Source organism: Galeopterus variegatus, unplaced genomic scaffold, assembly GCF_000696425.1.
Source record: "Galeopterus variegatus unplaced genomic scaffold, G_variegatus-3.0.2 Scaffold1761, whole genome shotgun sequence".
Taxonomy (NCBI): Eukaryota; Metazoa; Chordata; class Mammalia; order Dermoptera; family Cynocephalidae; genus Galeopterus; species Galeopterus variegatus.
The window spans coordinates 81819-102993 of record NW_007727872.1 but is presented as its reverse complement, the minus strand read 5'-3'; the positions used below and the strand labels follow the sequence as shown (position 1 = coordinate 102993).

The following is a 21175-nucleotide window of genomic DNA, read 5'->3' as shown; positions in this document are numbered from 1 at the left end:
TTTTAAAAAAAAAAAAAAAAAAAAAAAAAAAAAAAAAAAAAAAAAAAAAAAAAAAAAAAGAACCTGGTCTCCTGTTTAGTGTTCTTTCTACCATTCCATTAAGATAAGATTAAACAAATAAAGGTGCCAGGTCTAGATGAATGTTAAAGGCGGAGAGAAACAGCTTACTATAAATGGCGTGTTTAGACTTGCTGACCATACTGTTACCAACATTTCTCTGACTCTGGTTTATAACTTTCTCCACCTACCAACTGTTCCAAGTCATTTTCATATATTTGGTCCCCTTTTTCTCTTGGTCCTCAGCTATTTATAAAGTACAGGTGTTCAATACCTACCTCATTATTACCTTCCTACTACTCACTCTCAACACTAAAAGCTTCCCAGTAGCTTTGCTCAGCCTGAGTCACCTCAGCCAACCTTCTCGTCCAGCTCCTTACCTCTCTATCTGCCCTCATCTCTCACCTCTACATTTCACCTCTCTTTCCCCTTCTTTGTCTCTGCTTCCTCTCTAGTATCTTCTTTTTAAGCACATAACTGTCAATTAAACTGTTCCCAATTCCCTCACTCAGAGATGCCTCCTTCAAAATTATCTATTTTAGCTCAGTTGATTAGACCCCAGCCTCATAACCCCAAAGTAATAGGTTCAGATCCCCGCACCAGCCAGCCACAAAAAATAAAATAAAATAAAAATAAATAACGTACTGTACATAGAATGTGACTGAACATGGACTTTTAAGGGAGTCAAGATCCCCTTTCTTTATGTAAAATCAGAACCAAAACAAAAAACACAGGCATAAACAATTAATAACCAGGTTTATTCATAAGCTATTATGGTATAAAGGTTTGCACAAGGTTTAGACAGCAAGCCAAAGAAGAGAATACCCTTGTGCTGGGGCACTTTCAAGGACAGTAGAGAACTGGCCCTCAGGATATCTGTGTCAACACCAATGCAGAACAGAGCTTTTGCTGGCTGGCTCCTGGCTCACCCCCCTCCACACACACACACATTTTTAGAAAACTGCCCTTGATTCACTTGTCCACTTGATGCCATCTGGGCACATGACCAGCCAAACTGTTCCAAGGACAGTCACAGAAGAAGCAGTACATAGAGGACAGAGTTAAGATAACTATAAAAGATTAAGGAGTTGATTGTATAAACAATATTACTAATTAGTCACATCTGTAAGAGTTTGATATCAAGTATAGTACAAGTTGTAGTCATTGTGAAGATATGAGGGGCAGGATGTGCTTTTTTTCCCTCTTTAATTTAACCCTTTGATTCATCATGTTTCTCATTGTTAAATAATAATTTTAAAAAGGAAGCAGGGAATAAAGAGCTAGGACAAGCCTATTCCTCACCAAAGGCCTGACTCCTAGTATGAAAGATTTCCAAAGAAGAAAGACCTTATGTTACAGGAACTCAAAACTGTATTAAAAAGTTTTGTCCATTAGGTCATCAATGGCTGCTCATCCACTCAAAAGAGAACGGCACAACTTGTCACAGAGAATATCCTTTTGGAGAAGGACAAACTTGGTGGTTGAGACTTTCCAAGCCTTAAGAGACGATGCTCATAGGCCCCATACACTACAGCCCCAGGATTGGGCTGTCCTGAAACACCAATGCCAGACAGACACATCACAGAGGAATGTATCATTTCCTCCCAAAAAGTGACAACAGCTACAAGTTAATAACTGTGCCAGAAAGTCACACAAAGCATCTCAAACCTTCCTTTTTTTTTTTTTTTTTTTTAAAGATGACCGGTAAGGGGATCTTAACCCTTGACTTGGTGTTGTCAGCACCACGCTCACCCAGTGAGCAAACCGGCCATCCCTATATAGGATCCGAACCCGTGGCCTTGGTGTTGTCAGCACCGCACTCTCCTGAGTGAGCCACGGGGCCGGCCCAAACCTTCCTCTTTTCTAATGCCCCCTACCTGATACCTTAAAAATGACTCTTAACTACAGAAATCACCTCCCTCAAATTGCAGTCATCTCTTTTCAAAATGACACCATATGTCATAAATGGCAACAAAGGTAACATTTATTAGGTGCCTGCTGGGTGTTAGACATTATATAAAGCTTTTAAAGTACATTATTCTCACTGATTCCTCTTAACTATCTGATTAAAAAGGTATTGTTGTTCCCATTTTACAGATGAGCAAATTGAAATTCAGAAAGGTTAAATAAGTTACCTAAAGCCATAGCTGGTTAAAGCTAAACTGCATGAAGGGCAACATACTGGGGAGAAGATCCATGAACTGCCCCCCTGCCAAGGTCTGTGAGACTCTTCTGGTTCCACCTAAACTTCAATTAAAAAAAATTTATTGGGGGTAGAGGAGCTAGCTATCTAGGGCCAAAACCTGTATTTGTCACCCAAAACCATAACTTTGGTCAGTACTCCACTAATCAGCCCCTCACATATCAAAGTGGCCAAGGGGAAAATCCTATATACTCAAAAGCCATCTCTCCTCTAAACATCTCAGTGTTTCTTTCCATTGGCCTGGGACACTTTAACCTGCACACTCTCAAAAAACAAGAGGTTGAAAGTAGGGACTCGAACAGGTATTTGTATACCCATTATTACAGCAGCATTACTCACAATAGCCAAAAGGTAGAAGCAACCTAAGCATACATTGACAGGTGAATGAACAAAATGTGGTATATACATGTCACGTAATATTGTTCAGCCTTAAAAAGAAAGGAAATTCTGACACATGCATATGGATGAACCTTTGAAGACATTACTCAAAGTGAAAGAAACTAAGCATAAAAGGACACGTACTGTATAATTCCAGCTATCTGAGTAGTCAAATTCATAGAGACAGAAAGTAGAGGGCTAACTGGTTAGCTCAGTTGGATAGAGCACAGTGTTATAACACCAAGGTCAAGGGTTTGTATCTCCATACCAGGAGATGCTTGGAGGATGGGGAAATGGAGAGTTATTGTTTAATGGTGTTTTAGTCCGTTTTGCGTTACTATAACAGAAATACCTGAGACTGGGTAATTTATAAAGGAAAGAGGTTTATTTGGCTTACGATTCTGGGACAGCTGCACCTGACATGGGCCTCAGGCTGCTTCTACTCATAGCGGAAAGTAGCAGGCAGCCAGTGGGTACAAGCAGATCACATGGTGAGAGGAAGCAAGAGAGAGGAAGCAAAAGAGAGAGAGAAGATGCCAGGGTCTTTTTAAGCAACGAGCTCTCGTGGGAACTAATCGAGCGAGAACTCACTCATTAATTCCCCCTCCCCTAGGGAGAGCATTAATCCATTCATGAGGGACCCGCCCCCATGACTCAATCAGTTTCTAACACTGCCATATTGGAGATCAAATTTCCACATGCGTTTTGGAGGGGACAACACATCCAAACTCCATCATATGGGTAAGAGAGTTTCAGTTTGAGAAGATGAAAAAAATCCTGGGAATTGAAGGTGGTGATGGTTGCACAACAATGTGAATGTATTTAATGCCACTGAACTGTATACATAAAAATAATTACCATGGTAAATTGTATCTTATGTATATTTTATCACAATTAAAAAACAAAATAAGAGGCCAATGTTTTTCTTTCCACCAGCATTACCATGAGTCCCACAAACATTCCAACCAAACTTTCTGCAACCTTTGCATAAGTGACTGGCTGACATTCACACCACCATACACCATACTGCATGTGGGGCCAAATATGCAAAGGTGTTTCCTCATTGATGGGAAAAAAGGAAGGAGCCAAATATACTCAATCAAAGGGGAGTCCATGGATTCTTGTACAGGAATGCAAATTTAAAATGGACCCTGGGCAGCCTTCAAGGCAACACTGTGCCAGTCTTCAGAATAACAATCAAAGTTTGCAATCAAAGCTAACAATGCACTAAGTACCAGTGATATCCTATGAAATCCTTGGAGATCCTGATTTTAACTCCAAATCCTTGCTGTCTCATCTACTAAACGAGGCTGCAGATAGCTGGCTCCAAATACTCTTACCTTGCACCGACTGAAAAAGAGAGAAGTTATTGCAGTGAAATATTTGAGGTATTATATTACAAGTTAAATATGTTTAAGTTGTAGGGAAGTGGGTGCTCCATACACACTCGTTTCTTCATTGGAAAGTCTTTTCTACCAGGCTTTTTGAAAACTTAGTTTCGGGGCTCTTTTCTGGAACTGCAAACTGGCTGCAACTACTGCCTCTTTTGACTGTACTAAAGGCAACCATCAGTCTCACACTTAGCTTTGGCCCATGTTCCCTTCCTTGGGGAGTCTTGTGCATCATATTTGGTGAAACAGTATAATAACACTATATAGAAGTTCTTTTCTTATGCAGATGAAGATATAATAAAGATTAGTATGCAGGTTCTGGGAAGCTGAGCCAGGACCAGGTACTTTGATGGTTCCCCAAGTCCCAAGTAAAGTCCCAGGGGCAGAGGCAGCCAATCTATTTTCAAATAGAAAGAGTTCAGCACCATCCATCTGGGAAACCTGTCACCTTACACAGGCACCCCCCCCCCACTCCACAAGGAACCTGTTTGCAGAGCTGTTCCTAGCATTAATGTTCCCCACACAATGAGGACTTTCCCAGATTTTTTTTCTATTCTGCTTTGAATTCAGGGAGAGAGAAAGAAGGTAGCAGCAAATGGTGTTGCCATGTAGGAGTAGAATGAATAATGGATATGGGAACTTCTCCAGGACTAAAACCTGTCCCCCACATTTAGGTAAACCAGGTACAGAGAGGAATAAGCTAACCACAGGAAGACAAAATTAAGAGGTGGCTCAGACGCCTGCCTCAGAGAAGCACAGGGGAGGCTTAATTACAAAGCCAAGTGAATGACATTTAAATAAGATTAAAAATAGGAAGGAGACAGAAAGCACAAATAAATGTCCCCAAAGAATCAGGTCAGAGAGAATTGCCTGTTTGAGCAGCCTTTACATACTATGAAGAAAAAGAGATAGAAAGCAAAGACAAGACTTGGCCAGACCCTATTTTGTGGCTTGGCATGGAGCTAGGATGAGGTGCCACAGAACCCAAATCAAAACCTGCTCATTACAGAAGATGGATAATTTCACAGTGACCAAAAGAAGAGAAATATTAGCATCTCACTTGCTCAGGAGAGAAGTCAAGGAACTCAAAGGACAGGCTGGAAATAGCACTAGTTTAACAAGTTAATGCCACCAAAACCCCAGAGGCACTAAAAACTCTAGCCAATTCCAGCATCTTAGACAAAATCACCAATTACCCAGGGACACTGCCAGCAATCGGCAAGCTCACTGTCAATCAGCAGAGTGGTGCAGGAAGGACTTAGAAGCCAATACCTGCCAGTGGAATAATTTAAAAATATACTAGGTGGCTTCTCAGAATACAGGTATCTGTCTGGCTGCAAACCTAATCATCTCACTGACACAGGACAATGAATCAAACAAGAAAATGAAATGTCTTTGGTTGTGGGCTATGAGCCTCTCTGGGTGAACAAAGCACACCAGTCAGTATGTCAACAACCTGCACTGCCTAAAGGTTCCACGCCCCTCTCAATAAGCCAGAAAATAGAACAAATCCTATCTTTAAATGGAAGTCAGATTCGATCCTTACCATTTTCCTTGCTGGTGATGTGTATCTGCTAAAAGGGAAACTAAGGTTCTTAACCATCTCCCATTCTCCATTTACTTGGGAACAATGCAGTCCTCAGAGTTACCGCACACCCTCTTCTTTATCATAAAAACGAGCTTTTACACAGATCCTAGACTTTGAGAAACGCAGGATCCCTGTACAGCTGCCTCTAAGCACCCTGAAGAGCCACTGCCTTCTTCTAGGGACCTATATACTATACCATCTGCTTATTTTTTCCAACATTGCCTAACAAGGTAATAGCCAAAATCACCCTTTAAGAAATCTAATAGCCAATGAAACCATGTCTCAGTGAAGCCATCTGATGTAGAACCAAAAACTTTACTTTTTCTCAAAATGAAGGAAGACCAATAGCAAACTTGTCCTGCTCACTCGAGATCCGGTGAAGGATGATACCTTATCAAACCTTTAGAACTAGTCAAGGCAGAGCAACAAAAGCACAGCTACTCCTTCCCCTAACTCTTTCACTTGACAAGATGCTGATGGGCCTATGACAGTTGACACTTCTCTTGACAGGAAGTGACTTAATGTACATAGAAAAGAACAAAAAGTGATTTCTCACTCTTTTAGGGGTTTTTATGCAGGATTTTTTTTCTCCCTCTAAAAGGCTAAACCTGTTAAGAGATTCTTATCTTTTGCTTCTGCCAAGTTTCTAAGTGGATGAGAGAAAGATTCAAAATAGTACAAATTTTGGAGCTAGCCAAATGTAGTGATTTGAAGGGAAAAAACGCTTCTTGGCATTCTTTTCTAGTCCTTGGGCTTTCTACACTGCTATACAGAATCTTTCATAACTAAATTAAAGAACCAGAGAGATACCTTACTAATACTCCTGTATTAGAACATTTTAACATTGAGAGAAATTGATTATCCATAGAGGATACATGGCTCTATCTTTAAGCACATGGAAGTAAAAGCAGTCTTAATTAGGCACATCAAGCTGAGAATATACCTTATGACATATTCACCTAAATCAGAGAAAATTTAGGAGAATGAGGAAGAACAATTTAAAAAGCAATTTTTAAAACAAGGCTGGCCAGTTAGCTCAGTTGGTTAGAGCACAGTCTTATAACCCAAGGTCATGGATTTGGATCCCCAGGCCGGACAGCACAAAATAATAATAATAATAATAAATAAAACAAGATAACAAAAGCATGTGCTAAAATTCCTCTTCTCATCTACATTAGATTTTTACTGCTATGTTCTTTCCCACCTGGATACCCTCTTCAAAACTAAAAGAAGCAATATTTTAGAGTTATATAAGATGTCACCACTGGAGGAAGTTGGGTGAGGGATACATGAAACTGTGTACTGTTTTTGCAACTTCCTATAAGTCTATAACTACATCAAAATTAAAAGTTTAAAAAAGAAACTAAACTCAAAGAAGCAGACAAAAGTTCAAAGTATAGTTTCTCAAAATCAGGAGGGGTTGCCAACCTGTAAAAGCTTACCTACCCAAGAACTACCAGATAAATCTGTCTCAAGTCAGCCTTTCTCTTGAAAAATTTCAGTCCTGGGCCGGCCCGGTGGCGCACTGCTATAGTGCGCCGCTTGGGAAGCGCGGTGGCGCTCCCGCCAAGGGTTCGGATCCCACATACAGACCAGCCGCTCACTGGCTGAGCGAGGGGCGGGAGCAACACCGAGGGTTGCGATCCCGTGGCCGGTCCCGGTCCGGTATGGGCGCGACACTGAGGGTTGCGATCCGTTGCCGGTCACGAAAAAAGACAAAAAGGAAAAAAAAAAAAAGAAAAAAAAGAAAAATTTCAGTCCTGTGTGACACCTACAGTACAACAAGCTTCCAAAGAAAGGCTCTCAATTCCCAGTCTCGAGGTGTACCTAACCATGAAGTCACAGGCTTCTGCCAGTGATGAGAGAGCCAGCTGGATTCAGAAAGCTGTGACACTCTCTGGGTTTTCCATTTTCCCCAGTAGGTATCTAAAAGGTCAGGCCATGTACAATTTCTCTCTTTATCACAAAGCTGTGAATGCTTTGGGTGCTATTTAGCACAGTGAAGCTGAACAGATTGTTCTGGGGGCTTAGGGGACCTTTCTTCCAGCAGGGAGGCAAATGTTGCCTAGTGATCTGCGTCTGAGCACAGGAGTCAGGAGCTCTAAGTTCTAATCATGACTCTGTTTAGTGTCTGATTCCATGATCCTTCCCAAGTCATTTAACCCTTCCGTATCTCCACTTTCTTCCCCAACAAAGAGAGATAAAAATAATGACATATCACCCAGGGATGTGGCACAGTGAAAGGGTAAGAAGGACTGTGAACCATAGATAAATGTCGAGTATAAAATGCCAGTATAAATCTGCCTGTAAATCAACCTATGTTTTCAGACAGTGGAAAGTCACACTATTTAAATGCAGACCGCCTCCCCAATGCCCCTTCTGCTTGCAGTGGAAGTAAAATAAGCTAACTCCACAAAGCTCTCTTCAAGTATTTCCCTCTCTAAGAACTACATGCTTCTCTTTAAACAGTATGCTCATTCTTTGGCTAATGGCTTAGAAACCATCAAAGTTTCCATTTTCACTTGGTTAAAAGCAATCCATGCACTGTGGGTAAGGAAGAAAGAGACAAAGGAAAGAAAAATTACCTACTACTCCATTTCACATCAACAACTCAAATAAAATTAAGTTGGATGTCTGGCCCTGTCAAAGGTGTTAAAGTCAGCTCAACAGAAATATAACAACAAACATCCTACTGGGTTCTATTATTATTATTGTTGTTGTTAGTTTGAGGCCCAAACACAGCACTGTGCTGCTTGATTCATCATAAACAGAAATTCTAGGGCTGGCCGGTTAGCTCAGTTGGTTAGAGCATGGTGCTGATAACACCAAGGTCCAGGAATCAATCCCCGTACTGGCCAGCTGCCAAAAAAAAAAAAAAAAGAATTCTACATATTCATTCATCTGGTTATTAATTCAAATGTTTTCTGAGTCCCTATTAAAAGCCAAGTAGTTTGTCAGGGATAAAACAATGAGTAAAACACAGGTCCTATCCCCCAGGAACTTTTTCAAGAGAAATGATGGATATTTAAAAAATCATTGTACAAACATATGCAAACACAGCAAAACAATGTGGTATGCTAAAATAGAGCTCCAAAGTGCTGTAGGAACACACAGAAAATAAGACATAGTGAACAAAATGATCTACAGCCTCAAGAAGTTCAGAGAGGAGACTGTTAAGTTGACATTCCCAGTAGGAATGGGACCAGTAAATAAAGAAAATATTTAACTAGATACTAAGATGTTCTTTGAGAACAGAATTAATTGGGAGGCTATAGAACATAAGACAGGTGTTTTTCACATGGGATCACAGATGGGACTCCCTGAAATTACAAGCAAAATATACATGTGCAAAGGGACATTTTTCTGGACATGAAGACTATAGCTTTCATTCTATTCTCAAAGGTAAAGAACTGTTTCATTAGGATCTTTTCCCAAAACCCAGTTTTCTATCACTATCAGAGGAGAGTTTTAAGAACTAACTTTTTACTCAGACTAAAAGATCTAGGTAGCCTAAAGGTCAGAGCAGAGCTTTTAAACTTTCCATAATTTGATGAAAAACGGTGCTGAAAAAGAGGGCAATGCAGAGAGGTAGGACTTCTTCCTTTCCATATTCCAGTTAAAGTTTGCCTAAATATATTTTCCCACATACTCAGATACCATGGTGACAGGCATCACATAAATAGACAGGGGCGGCAGGGAGTAGGTCAGGGCTTTTATCTGTAAAACCAACAGTAGGAAAAATCTATCAGACAGAATTGAAGCCCCAACTAATACAGCTGGCTCCTTCTCATCCATAAGACCACACCTGGGAATTTGGGGACCTCTGTCTACCTCCCCGATAACAAAGAGCTACTGAAGTCAAATAGCACAGGAATAAAAATCAGCACTCCAAGTACAGTGATACTGAACACCTAGATTCCAAACTACAAAAGGCATCTGGACCCTTGCTGATTGCCCCCTAGACACCCAAGGGCTTCTGTGTGTCCGATCTTAACATCGTGTACCTTATCAGTGTTATTTATAAATAAAATTCAATTACAGTTTGCAGCACATGTATGGGTATGCATATATACACATAAGTATATTTGTCATGATGAGTTTCACACAACTTCCTCAAATCCATAAATCTAAAAAGCAAAGAAAGAGCAAAAACTTGGGCATTCCAACATATGAGGAGTAGTGCCAGCCAAGGAGTGGGTGGATCTACCACAGCTACACTTGTATTCACTGAATGCAATATTATACATGAGTATGGGCTCTGACTGCATCAAATGTAGCATCGTATTATGCAGCTTTCCTTAACACCTGCTGTTCTGTATCTTACTGAACACTCGACGGAGCCAGGGTTCCAGGAGGGTTCATCCAGTCTATACCGGAAAAGGAGCTAACCTTACTTAGCAGTACAAATTTCTATGCCTTAGGAACAAGCAGTTGTCCAGGCCTCACTAATGACACTCATATACATCTCCCCCTCAACGGGCCTCAAAACACCAACCAGTCAGTCCTGAGATAGTATATAATTACATTCCTGAATATGACAGGAAGTTCTCAAAGATATAAAGTCAACTAACGTAGGATAAAGAATGGTCGTCGTCTTCTTCACAACTGCCTAGCCAGAATGGCAAAATGCTAAGAGCCAGCAAAGATAAATATAGAAGACATTTTTAATCTCTTTAAAAGAAAATTGCTTAAGTAAAAATGATAGCAATGAATTCTGGGGTATATGACATATATAAAAGTAAAATGTATGACAACACACAAAGGACAGGAGAGACAGTTCGAATGACAAAAGGGTCAATTCATCAAGAAAACAGAGAATATAAGATGGGGGGTAGGAGAGTAATGGGAACCCCCGGGCCTCAGCAGAGAGGCCAGGATGAACAATAGAAGGCAATGGAATAGGACAGTGAGGAACAGGACAACAGATAATGAGGAGGAGAGAAAAGACAGAGAGATCACAGGGGCCAGAGAAAGGATGGCTAAGAAAAGAAAGAAAATAGAATAAAAGAGAAAATAAAACCAGAAGGGAATCAGAAGAAGCATGCAAAAACAACTACTACTACCAATCATTTATAACTACAATGTACAACTTCATCCCAGTTATAGACATGAACCATTTGTAATTGTTTTAAGTCCTACAACTGTATCAACATCCAGAGATTTGCATCATTTTTGTGTATTCCCTTCAATCCTAAACCTTTAGAGCCAAATAATCATATAACTATCCATAGGTAACAACAATAGTCCTTCACATTAAAAAGAATTGTTACTTTAGTCATTTCAATCTCTTTTGATCTCTCTTTAACTCTTCTGTCATTCCCTAAATCTCAAACTCTCACACAATCCTACTCTTCTCTCCAAATACCAAAATGTCACTATTGCCACTTAGTGTTATTCTCTTCCTCTCCTTCACCACCATACAGTAACTGCAAAGAACTTGCTAATCCATTAATTAAAGATCTCTACTTCCCATTATGGAGGACTAAATTTAGAAAGCCAAATCGGGTTGGGAGGAAACTATGTGTCACAACAAGTGAGATGAATTCCATAGAAGGGGGCTGGGTTACTGGCCTGTTTCTTATAAAGCCTCTGACACTAAAACACCCTCTTCTGCTGAGAACACAGAGAAGCTCTCCCATGGGTGGGGCAACCATTCACCACTGTAATCATCTAGAGAAGACTTTATTGTACCATCAGGTCAGAAAAGCCACAGGACCTATCAGCAAGCAACTGCCTCAGGGAACATGTCTCCTCTGCTTTCCTGAAACCTCCAATTTAGTCACACAAAAGAAAGGGGTGGCAAGCTGGCATTAATTGTACCCTTAGAGAAGAGCCACTTCCCGCCTGCAGGGGTGGCAGTGACTTTAGTGGGCTACCATATGGATATAAAGATAAAAGTAAACATTGTAATTTGCTGTTTCGTCTCTGGCATAGGGGGAGTGGTACAATTGACACTGTCTGTAAACAGTAATAATGCCAGATGTAACACAGAGAACAGGATTCTCCCCATCTCTCCACGCCCGTCCCCACCCCCTCTCCCTATGACATTCCTCTTGAGATTACTCATCTTGAGGAAACACACAGAAGCCTCCCTATAGTCCATATGCTGCTGCTACCAAATGGAACCAAGTGAGAATCAAAGTTTGTACTGACTCTTCCCAACTCAGTCTTACTCAAAGGAAGAAACATTGGAACCCAAGAAATATTCAATTGTTTCTATCAGCTGACGAAATATACAAGAAGGAAAAGGAACAGGAGAGAAAGGGTGGAATAGATATGTGATATGCCCAGGTCTGGATTAGAAAATGGCTGAAATGTCAAAAAGTGACAAAAAGTATAAATGAAAATGGAAGCATCCTAAAGAAACTAAATTGTTAAAAAAAAAAAAAAAAAAAAATCTGTCTTGAGCCCAGGCCTAGGCACTCATAAAAGGTATAGAAAAAGAGGATGAATTCAAGAGAGAAAGTTACCTGACCAGAGTTCCCGCCAGGTGTAATGCAGGCGTACTCGACATTTCTTCTGGTAGCAAAGCAGTTTATGTACTACCTGAATGCAGCGTCTGTGACAGAAAGAGAAAAATGGGAGTGAGCCTGAGAATATAGTGCAAATCATCACAGATACCCTTTCTTTAGTGAGTGAGCCAGACTTGTTAAGGCCACTAAAGATATTGGATATGACTATGTACGCATGCCAAAAAAAAAAAAGTCTACCTTCAGCTCTTCTGGTAGATAAATTTCACACACACACACACACACACACACACACACACACACACACACACACCAATGTTTGTGCTATCCATTCCCTTTATCAATGGGAAAAGGAGGCTGTAATGACTTATAGGACAATAATCAATTAGGCACCACTGATACCTTTCCCTTGAGTATCTTTCCACAGAGGAAGGATGAACCAGTGGGCCAGAATTAGACTACTACATTCAAAGTGGCAGACACAGGATGCAAAAACACAAAATTAAAGACCTTAAGTCGGGCCGGCTTGTGGCTCACTCGGGAGAGTGTGGTGCCTGATAACACCAAGGCCACGGGTTCGGATCCCATATAGGGATGGCCGGTTAGCTCACTGGGTGAGCGTGGTGCTGACAACACCAAGTCAAGGGTTAAGATCCCCTTACCGGTCATCTTTAAAAAAAAAAAAAAAAAAAAGACCTTAAGTCCCTAGACCTATTTAAATTTGTTTTTTTATTTAAAGAAAATTTAAATTTAATTTATAATTAAAGTTTTAATTACATTAAGAGTTAAAATAAAAATTTAGTTCCTCAGTTGCATGAACCACATATCAAGTGCTCAACAGGCATATGTGGCTAAGGACTACCATACTGGACAGCACAGATGTAGAGAAGTTGTTTTTCTCTCTCTCTCTTTTTTTTTTTTTAAGAGACAAGGTCTTGTTATGTTGCCCAGGCTGGGATGCAATGGCTATTCACAGGCACAATCCCACTATTGATTAGCACAGGAGTTTTGACCTGCTCCACTTCGGATCTGGGTCAGTTCACCCCTACTTAGGCAACCTGATGGTCCCTGGCTCCCAGGAGGTCACTATACTGGTGCTGAACTTAGTGCGGGCACTGGATTGGCATTGCACACTACAGCCCAGAACTCCTGGGCTCAAGCATCCTCTCCTGCCTCAGCCTCCCAAGTAGCTGGGACTATAGGCGAGTGCCACCACTTCCACCCGGTAGAACTTTTCTACCATCACAAAAGGTTCTATTGGACAGTGTGGTTTTATATCACTGGAATATTTGGGGTTATTCACATCCCAACAACATATTATATTTTTCAGTGTGTATATTTCCAAATAAGCAGTTAGTAGGTTAAGGTTAAGAAGAGTGATATTTTTAAAAAGTATAAACCTAGCAAAAATTATTTTTTCATCTCTGAGGGAGGACTTTGAAAGGTAAAAAGCCACAGATGGAATTATAAAGGGAAATACTTATGAAATTTACTTCCTAAAAATACAAATATTTTGTTTGATTAAAAAAATTTATGGGGCCGGCCCGTGGCTCACTCGGTAGAGTGCGGTGCTGATAACACCAAGGCCATGGGTTCGGATCCCATATAGCGATGGCCAGTTCGCTCACTGGCTGAGCGTGGTGCTGACAACACCAAGTCAAGGGTTAAGATCCCCTTACCGGTCATCTTTTTAAAAAAAATAATAATAATAATAATTTATGATTAAAATTAAAAGGTAAACAATATGAGAAATTACACTTACAGGAAATGACACAATAGGGTCACTACGCTTAATATCTAGAAACTTATACAAATGTATGATAAAAACAGTAACACTTCTAGAAAGAAAGATGGACAAAGGAAATGGTCAACAAATTCCCTCTCTTCCAAAAAAGGGAAAGAGAAAGTTAACATTTTTCTATAATGTTCAACTTCACTTGAAATAAGGCATATTAAAACAAAATTCTATTTGAATATAAAAATAATGTAGATTTAATGTTGACAAAGAAACAGCATTAATAATAAAGGAAAATTGGAAACAACTGTGTAAAGAATAAGACTGATTTGGTTAGAGGTCAGTGGTATAACAGCAAGGTCAAGGGTTCAGATCCCCATAAAGGCCAGCCACAAAAAAAAAAAAAGAACAGCAGGAAAATAATTACACATTTGGTATAGATTGATATGGAATGTGTCCCCACAAAATTCATATGCTGTTCATATTCAAATACAGTTTAATTCCTCTAGCTAGTATGTTTGGCTCTTACTCCACAGAGGGCGGTTAGTTACTAGTGTTCTTTCTGATGTAAGTACTTAATTACTGTCATTTTAAAAATCAAGTTAATATTTCTTTTACTTCTGACAAAGGGGGAAAAAGTCCAAACAAAAACATAAACCTTTGCTGTGGTGAGGATATAGAGAAATTGGAACCCTTAAATACTGCTGGTAGAAATGTAAATTGGTGCAACTACTTTGGAAAACAGTTTGGATGTTTCTCAAAATGTTAAACGTAGAGTTACCACATAATCTTGCAATTCTATTATTAGGTATACACACAAGAAAAACAAAAGTATACATCCACACAAAAACTTGTACACGAACGATCATGGTAGCCAAAAAGAATATACAACCTAAATGTCTATCAACTGATGAATGAATATAAAATGATGTGGTACATCTATACAATGAAATATTAATCAGCCATAAAAAGGAACAAAGTACTGATATATATACTACACATGGATGAACCTTGAAAACATTAGGCTAAATAAAAGAAGCCAGTCATAAAGGGCCACATATTATATGATTTAATTAATTAATTAATTAATTAATTTTTTTGTCCTTTTTGAGACTGGCTGCACCGTGCTCAGCCAGTGAGCGCTGTGAGCGCACCAGCCATCCCTATATAGGATCCGAACCCGCGGCGGGAGCACTGCTGCGCTCCCAGCGCCGCACTCTCCCGAGTGCGCCACGGGCTCAGCCCTATATGATTTAATTTATATAAAATGTTCAAAATAGGCAAATACATAGGAGACAGAAGGTAGATTAGTGGCTGTCTAGGCTTGGAGGGAAAGGGACAAAGGGGGAGATATGAGGAGTAACTGCTAATTGGTATGGGATTTCTTTACAGAAGGTCAAAAATGTTATAAAATTAGATTGTAGTAATGGTTGCACAATCTTGTGAATGTACTAAAAATCACTGAATTATATACTTTAAATGGGTGAACTGTGCATGATATAAATTATATCTCAATAAAGCTGTTAAAAATAAACTTAAAAGCCTAGGTTTTCGAAATGATCAGGAAATGCAAGTTACAGTTCTCATAGCAATGTTAACAAATACATTCTATTGCTAGGTATGCTTGGATTCCTGATGAAACCATTAAATGTCCACTTTAATATTCAGTATGTATTACGTGGATAAATTGGTGCTCCTCATTTGAGAGCATGAGCTTTTACATTTCCTATTTTCACTTTAAATTCACAAATTCATTGTTCATATAACTAGGATGTCAGCCTTTGTAATCATTAGTGTTTGAAGGTCTCTAAATTGCCTAAAATGCAATGTCTTAACTAAATCCAGGTTCTAAGTCTTACTTTGTCACATCCTTGCTGCACTACAAGTATTTAAATTAGGATAGTTAAGAGAGGGCTTTGTCAGCCAGAAGCCCAGGGCTTAGACTGTACCGCTCTGGAGCTCCAGGCTCATCACACAAACCGGAAGGTTCAGAATAATTGGCAGAGCTATCTTTTCCTTTCATTAATTCAACAAATATTGACTGTATACCAATTAAACATTGGAGCCTAAGTCTTATTATAACTAAGTTTTAAAGTTCTAACAAAACTGGGCCCATGTAACCTGCTAGTTTCAGGAAAAGGAAAGAGGCTCTTCCTCTTGAAACTGTTCTGACATGAAAGGATGAGGCAGAGAAGTCAAAAACAGAAGACAAAAAATAGGGCTGGCCGGTGGCGTACTCAGTAGAGTGCGGCGGTGCTCCCGCCGAGGGTTCGGATCCCATATACAGACCGGTCCGCTCACTGGTTGAGCGCGGTGCGGGCGCAACACAGAGGGTTGCGATCCCGTTGCCGCTCACGAAAAAAGACAAAAAGGAAAAAAAAAAGAAGAAGAATAAAAACTTGATTTACAGCACAGAATCACTAAAAGGTTTATGACTCAATGGCCTCAGGCACTTCTGGAAGTGGCAGTGAAAGGAGAGAGAGGTCGAAATTGTTTAAGAAAGTAGGTCCCCGAAAAAAAAAAAAAAAAAAAAAAAAAAAAAGGAGAAGACAAAAAATAATCAAGGCTAAAGGACAGAGCAAAAAGTCTCTTCCTTGATTTATGTAACTTTTCTAATACACCTCAACTGCAATTCAGCTGAACGGCAGCTTCAAGTAGAAGATACTTCTAGAGGTGGGGTTGAGACTCCTTCAGGTTGGTTCTATGGATTTAATCTGAGGCAAAGAGTATCCTGAGACTCTATTAACTTCAGCAGAAAATGGTGGAGTGTCAATTTGAAAGTTCATGGAATTAAGCAAAAGTAGGGGTTGCTCATTTCTTGGGCCTCTTAGCAGAGGGGGGAAGAAGAATGCAGAAAGAATACTAAACTTTCCCTGTGAAGTGAGCCAAAGACACAGCTAGAGGAATTAAAGTGCCTAACAACATACCAAAGACAAAAATGAATTGAACTAATTTGTAAGTTAAAGTCCTGAAATTACTCTTCTCTGTAAGTTTTCAGAATACTCCCAATTATAGGCCTTATTAGTCTATTCTACTTGCCCCGTTATTCACATCTCTCTGTTCTCACTCCCTGTAGCTCTAAGTGGCTTTGCAGGAGTCTCTCAGATAGGATTTAATGACAGCACTATGTCAACAGATCTCTCTTAAGACTTCAGTATCTTCAGCTGTGACATTAAAAATATTTTACAATCCATACAGAAAAATAAAGTAATATGTAAATCAATACATACATCCAAAATTTTAAAATAATTCCCTTTTATTCTCTAAATAACTAACATGTACTAAAACTGCTTACCAAGTGATATAAGTTGCAGTGTGCTACGGATTAATTGAATTATGTCCCCAAAGTTCATGTATTAGAAGCTTAATTCCCACTGTAACTGTTGAGGGTGGGAAATCCTATTATGGTAATTGAAAGGTGGGGCCTTGAAGAGGTGATTAGATGTAGGACCATGCCATAGTGAATGGATTAATAATGGTCAGGGCGTCGTTTTGAGGGCATTTAAAGAAGAGTACATGAGAGGTTAGTCTCTCTCTGCTCTGCCATTTTCTGTCATGTGAGACTGCTGGGTCACTGCCGCCATCACCAAGACCCTCACCAGCTGTGTTCCATGGACTTTGGATTTCCCAGCCTCCAAAACTGTAAGCAATAAATTTGATTTTCTTATAAATCACCCAGTTCCAGGTAATTTTGTTATAAGCAACAGAAACAAACTAATACACAGTGTAAATTACCCTAATAGTTCCCAAATCATTTGTTGATTTTTAGAAATTGTAGTGTGATCTCCTATTTAATGCAGCTGTCATTAGCTAAACGATGCCCTTGTTTGAGCCGTGATTTGCCTTAGCAATCTACAAACTCTTGTATCAACTTCCCCATGAAACTGATAGTCATTGGGTCCCTGGTGCTAAAAGCTTTGTTGCAGCCAGAAAGGGTGGCTGAATGCTGCTCATACATGATGAATACACAGTACATTCCTGGGTGCCAGCACCTCTCACATGACCTGGATTTGGAGAGCCTACACTTTAGTGCCTGTTGACAATGCTCCGGAGCAGCAGAGAGATGCTATCCACATCTCCAGTCTCTGCTGCCACCACTGCTCAAATGTTATCCACATCTACTCTAGCACTTCTCCTAAGTTTTGCTCCTACCTCCACAGTCCCCCAATAGGCGACATCACTAGCCTTGTTGGCTCAATAACTTAAACTATTTACCAAGCAGAATGAAAATCTGAACAACTGCTATGTTTTACTACTACTTGGGGGTGGGGGGGGTCTCTTATGCATGTAGTGATTTCCAATTTCAACACAAGATGGTTCCACTTTCTCCTGAAATCTTCTTGTAGGGCCCACTGAAGTCTATACCTTTCTTCTGGTGCCTAATCACAGGTTTGGGAAAATCTTACTTAAGAAGAGTCCAAGTTTTTCACATAACAGTAACTTAAAGGAGAGTTTACTCTCCCCAGAGACTGTCTCCCCTTACTCCCAAATCCTGTGGCGGCAGTTGCAATGGGATGGCAACACGAATCAAGGAGTACAGCCAGGAGTGGAAATTAATTGGTTGGATTTTCCTACCTCATACTGCTCCGGACAAGACTTTTATTTCTTTCTTTCTTTTTGTATAAGCACCTTCCTCCATCATTACTTTACCTACAGCATTCATACACAGATGTGAAATTGTTTCATTTCTGACCCAGATTCTGGCTTTGTGTATTAAATCTTTCAATACTCCATATTTCTTCATATTTTACCAGGAGGATTATACACTTATCTGAAATGGTAGAAATTCATTTTGCTTTCAATTTTTCATTCTGCTGTATGCTGCTGAAAAGTAGCACATAATGAGAAGTGAGAGCAGCAACCTGGCCTGATGCCCAGCTAGGAGCAGATAAGTTCACCCTAAACAAGACTTAACGCTCCAAATATCAAAAACTGGAAAGAAAGTTGGAAGTTGGGGGTTAGGAAGATCTGGAAACATGCCCATGGGTAGTAATAAAGAAGGTGAATTCAGCCTGAGGGTGGGATCTTCTGCCCAGCCTCAGTCAACTTGATGCCTCATTATCCTCTCCATCTTCCCTAACCTCAGGACATTCAATTAGGGAGCAGGTGGAAAAAGCACCTAAGAAAGCAAGGCAATACAAAAACTCTTAAGGATAAAGTTAGGAACTAGGGGGGAGGGGGGTTAGAACACAATGTAGATCAGGTTCACTGGTTAGGAATATGAGGGTTTAGGTGGACAGATATGTACCTGTAACTCTATACAATACTGAACACACAATCTTATCATGTCATCCCTACCTTCAACTGTTCCCCATCATCCACGTAATCTCAGGTAACCTTTATTCCTACTCTCTTACCCTTCTACCATGCACCCTTGACTCTAACCATCCAAAATTACTTTCTATGCTCCAAACATACCACTTTCAAGCCTTCAAGCCCCTGAACATGCTGGTCCCCAACTGTTAAGTCCCTACTCGCCCACATAGAAAACTCCCTAGTGTTTCTTCATGACTCAGGTCAAATGCAACCTTTTCTGATATCTGCACAGTCACTCTACACAACTCCTCCCTTTGTCACTTATCACAGAAGTGGTTAGAAATATAACCTCTGGGGGGCTGAGCCCGTGGCGCACTCAGGAGGGTGCGGCGCTGGGAGCGCAGCAGCGCTCCCGCCGCGGGTTCGGATCCTATATAGGGATGACCGGTGCGCTCACAGCGCTCACTGGCTGAGCGCGCTGCGGCCAGTCTCAAAAAGGAAAAAAAAAAAAAAAAAGAAATATAACCTCTGGGGGGCTGAGCCCGTGGCGCACTCAGGAGGGTGCGGCGCTGGGAGCGCAGCAGCGCTCCCGCCGCGGGTTCGGATCCTATATAGGGATGACCGGTGCGCTCACAGCGCTCACTGGCTGAGCGCGCTGCGGCCAGTCTCAAAAAGGAAAAAAAAAAAAAAAAAAAAAAAAAAAAAAAGAAATATAACCTCTGGGGTCAGCAAGCCGAGAATTTGAATCTTGGTTACTATTTACTAGCTTTGCGACTTTGGTACAGCCCCCAGGATGGTCCCCAACCATCCCCATCTCCTGGTATTCACACTCTTGTACAGTCCCTTTCCATACTGTATCAGGGTCGTCCATGAGATCAATAGAAATGGTATGTCACTTGAGATTAGGTTATAAAAGATATGGCTTCCACTTTGGGTTCTCACTCTCATTCTCTTTCTCTCTTGGATAACTTGCTTTGGGGGAAGCCAGCTGCCATGTTGAGCAATCACATGGGAAAATCTATATGGTGAAGAAGTGAGGCCCACCAACAACCATTAAATGAGCTTGAAAGCAGATTCTCTAGCCCCAGCAGAACCTCAGATGCCTACAGCCCCAGCTAACACTTTGATTGTGGCCTTGTGAGAGCACCTATGCCAAAACTGTCCAGCTAAACTTATTCTGGATTCCTGAACCACAAAAACTGAGACGATAAACATTTGCTTTAAATCACTAGGTTTGGGGGTCGTTTGTTACACAGCAACAGATAACTAATACACCTAGGAAAGGATGGTAACAGCCTAGGATTTATAGTAAGAAAATTTGGGTTCAAGTCCAGGTAATGGTGCATACTAACAGAATAACCCTGGGAAAATTCAGATGCTTTTAAGGAATAATATACATATATGAAATCATACAAATGTGGCATAGCTATTCTTGGGTATTAAAGAAAAGAAGAATGCAGAAGTGGCAAAGGAGCGAGAAAACCTAAATGTTTACATTTTATTAAAATATGATGACTTTCAGTTGCCTCTAGTTGTTCTCATTGTAAAGAATTGTGATGGACAATCAGGTCTCTTCAGGAGGCAGGAAATCTCCCAGCCAGGCCAACTGGTGACATAATCTGCCTTGCTACCAGGGCTCTAGCAAGGCTATCAGAACAATATTGGCTAAGAATGACCAGAAACTCTCTCTCTGACCTCTTCCTACCTTGCAAATACTACTGACTACACTTTGATGCTAAAGCCTAGAGACAACAAAGTGGTCTGCTGCTATCACATATCTTTGGATTGCAACAGTCCCCTATGATCACTGCTTCAATGCATCAGCCCTGCTCTTCACACAGTGTGCCTGAAAGTGATCATGGAAGATATGTGCAGAATCCAAATGGTGGTTTGTACTTTTTCCCCCTTCTGAAAAGATGTACAAATCCAGGCCATAAAATTTTCATGACACTTTTCCACACACAAATCTGTTTTTCTTGAAGTATACACAGATCGTAAATTTTCTATCACTCAAGTCTTTAAAATAGTACTTACACATAGAGATCCATAGGAAACTCCTTCATCATGTGTGTTACAATAAACTCTACCATCAGGTCT

General features: G+C 40.4%; 1 protein-coding gene and 1 non-coding gene across 4 annotated transcripts in view; one reads left to right on the top strand and one right to left on the bottom strand.

Annotated features, from left to right (window-relative positions):
- The window catches only part of LOC103595409 (chromosome unknown open reading frame, human C10orf76), a 181202-nt gene that overhangs the window by 108293 nt on the left and 51734 nt on the right, over positions 1-21175 (bottom strand). For all 3 annotated transcript variants that reach the window (XM_008578802.1, XM_008578805.1, XM_008578803.1), the window contains 2 exons: positions 21113-21173; positions 12088-12176 (listed from right to left, as the gene is read on the bottom strand). In XM_008578802.1, coding sequence (XP_008577024.1) covers positions 12088-12176; positions 21113-21173 — 150 coding nt within the window. The remainder of the gene's footprint in view (positions 1-12087; positions 12177-21112; positions 21174-21175) is intronic.
- On the top strand, positions 8402-8475 carry TRNAI-GAU. Its single transcript has one exon. It is a non-coding gene; the product is annotated as a tRNA-Ile (tRNA).